At 52.0% G+C, this 2,231-nt stretch overlaps 1 protein-coding gene across 1 annotated transcript; it reads right to left on the bottom strand.

Annotated features, from left to right (window-relative positions):
* Window positions 1-938: 938 nt before the first annotated feature.
* LOC136463074 (RING-H2 finger protein ATL39-like) lies at window positions 939-2,001 on the bottom strand. Its single transcript, XM_066462116.1, has one exon. The coding sequence runs from the start codon at window positions 1,817-1,819 to the stop codon at window positions 1,247-1,249; it is 573 nt and encodes a 190-aa protein (XP_066318213.1). The 5' UTR covers window positions 1,820-2,001; the 3' UTR covers window positions 939-1,246.
* Window positions 2,002-2,231: the final 230 nt, after the last annotated feature.

Genomic DNA, 2,231 nt, shown 5'->3' with positions numbered 1-2,231 from the left:
GTAAGAGAAAAACAATGTTCGCTCGCTAAAATAAGACGGCCCATAAGACAAGAGAACAGGGCCTATATAGTACGTCTAGTACGTTCCTGCTACTTATTGTTCATTTAATTCACGTCAACTGCCATCCGTAGTTGTAAAAATATCAGATTGGGTAGTACAGTACGACTCGAGGAATGTACCTATCGAAACAATTTGGATGAACTTGCAAAACATAATACGTAATTCAGTAAAAAAAAAGGTTTGTTTGCCGAGAGCAATAGGATAGTCCCGGATCCATTATTCAACGATGAAATGTCCTAGGTGCGTACAAAGGCTATTTTGTCGATAGTGGCTCAAGAGTATCCTATGCCGTACACTAGGTAAAAACAAGCATTTGATTGTCGCTGATGGCTGCTGATGCCTCAATCTAATCGATCCTGGACACAAGAAGCGAACGTGGTACTAAAAAATTTCATCAGCCAATAGCATTGCAAATTGCAATGTCCCCTTCAGCTCAACATCGGATCTGCTACCATCGCCACCTGATTATGCAGAGGATGCAGCAGGCCCTGTTCGCTTCCGTCTTTTTCAGCTTGTTTTTTCAATCGGAACAGTATTTTTCTCTCACAACAAATCAGTCGGAACAGTGTTTCGGCTTTTTTTTCAGCGAAGCGAACGTGTTTTACTTACGCAACATGATTGTGCAGTAACAGTGCTGAATCAGTTCATGGTTCCAAGGGTTTGGTCGAAGAATAATGAGATTTGAGTAAGATTCATGAAACCACATCTCTGGGGCCAATTGTATAGATAGTTCAGAAAAGGTTTGGGGAATAAGTGAACAACCATTGACCAGGATGCTTTCTGGAACCCAGAGGGAAATACAGCAAGTCATTGCAAAGCTTCACATACTGTTCTTTTTTCACAAGAGAGCTTGACGCAGAAACTGAGCTGAGAAACAAGTTCCAATGCGATGCAAAATACTGCAGGACCTTCCAAAAAAAAAATGTTGTAAAATGCGAATTGGCAGTACCGTGCACAGTGATTGCAGAGAAGGTTTTCACTGTCAAAGAATGCACAAGCGGAATTACATGACACGGTACAGACATTGTCCTTGTCCATCCTAATCGACAGAGATTAACAACAAGATTATGTACTTACAGGGTGTCTATCTAATCACTCACTCCAAGAAGAAGGCTGCAGTTTTGGAGCAGAAAGCAACAGCTACGAGCTACCTACCTTTGCAGTTCGCCGTGGCGCGCGCGGGGTGCTACACTTGGCTCTCCAGGTCCAGGTCCGGCTGCCGGCCGGAGGACCCCGGCACCTTGGCGCCGGCCTTGGGCGCCTGCTGCGGCGGCGGGAGAGCGGGGCGCGCGCGGCAGACGGGGCAGGTGGCGCGCGCGCAGAGCCAGGCGTCGACGCAGGCGACGTGGAACGCGTGCCGGCACCCGGGCAGCGCGCGCACCGTGTCCCCGTCCTGCATGGCGCTCAGGCACACCGCACACTCCATAGGCGAGTCGCCGCCACCGCCGTGCGCGTCCGCCTTGAACCTGAGCACCGGCATGGCCGCCAGCGCCGCCTTGTCTATCCCGCCCGCGGGCCTCTTCCGTGCGGGCAGCCCCGCGCCGGAGTCCGTCCGGTGCACGCCGTCGCGGCCGCTCCACCGCACGTAGAGGTAGTTCATGTACAGGATCACCCCGTACAGCACCAGGCACACCGCCGTGAACGCGCCCACCAGCTCCAGCGTCGCGCCGGAGGTGCAGCACCCGCGATGGCCCGGTGGCGGTGGCGGCGACGGCGGCGGAGTTCCCGGCGACAAGTCCACCGTGGACATGACGCTCATTAGTTGGTTGTCAGCTACCAGATGAGGGATGCCAAGGCAGAGCAAAAGCAGAGCGTCGTGGCGCGGGTTTCTTGGGCGAGCTCTGCTGGTCGCCGGGTTGGTGCGAGCAGGGAATTGTTATGGGATTTGGGGAGTAATGGTGGGGTTCGGATTGGTGGTCTGGAATGGTCAGGAGGTTTGTATAGCTGTGGATTGTGATCATGTCAGCGATTAGAGTGAGGATTATGTGATTAATTAACTGTGGTTTGGTGTGCTTCTCACTGCTCGTGGATGGAGACAGGCTGCTGATGAGAGAGGGCGGAGCTCTTGTTCGGCTGAGCAAGAAGATGGCCTGTTCGGCTTGTTTTTCCAGCCATGACAGTGGTTTTCTCTCATAATAAACCAGCATGAACAGTATTTTTTAGCATGAACA

This window comes from Miscanthus floridulus, chromosome 7, assembly GCF_019320115.1.
Source record: "Miscanthus floridulus cultivar M001 chromosome 7, ASM1932011v1, whole genome shotgun sequence".
NCBI classification, from domain to species: Eukaryota; Viridiplantae; Streptophyta; class Magnoliopsida; order Poales; family Poaceae; genus Miscanthus; species Miscanthus floridulus.
This window is presented reverse-complemented; position numbering and strand designations above follow the sequence as displayed.

What these genes read in the sequence shown, in the direction of transcription:
- LOC136463074 (XM_066462116.1), bottom strand. Translation starts at nt 1,819, where the DNA reads ATGAGCGTCATGTCCACGGTGGACTTGTCGCCGGGAACTCCGCCGCCG.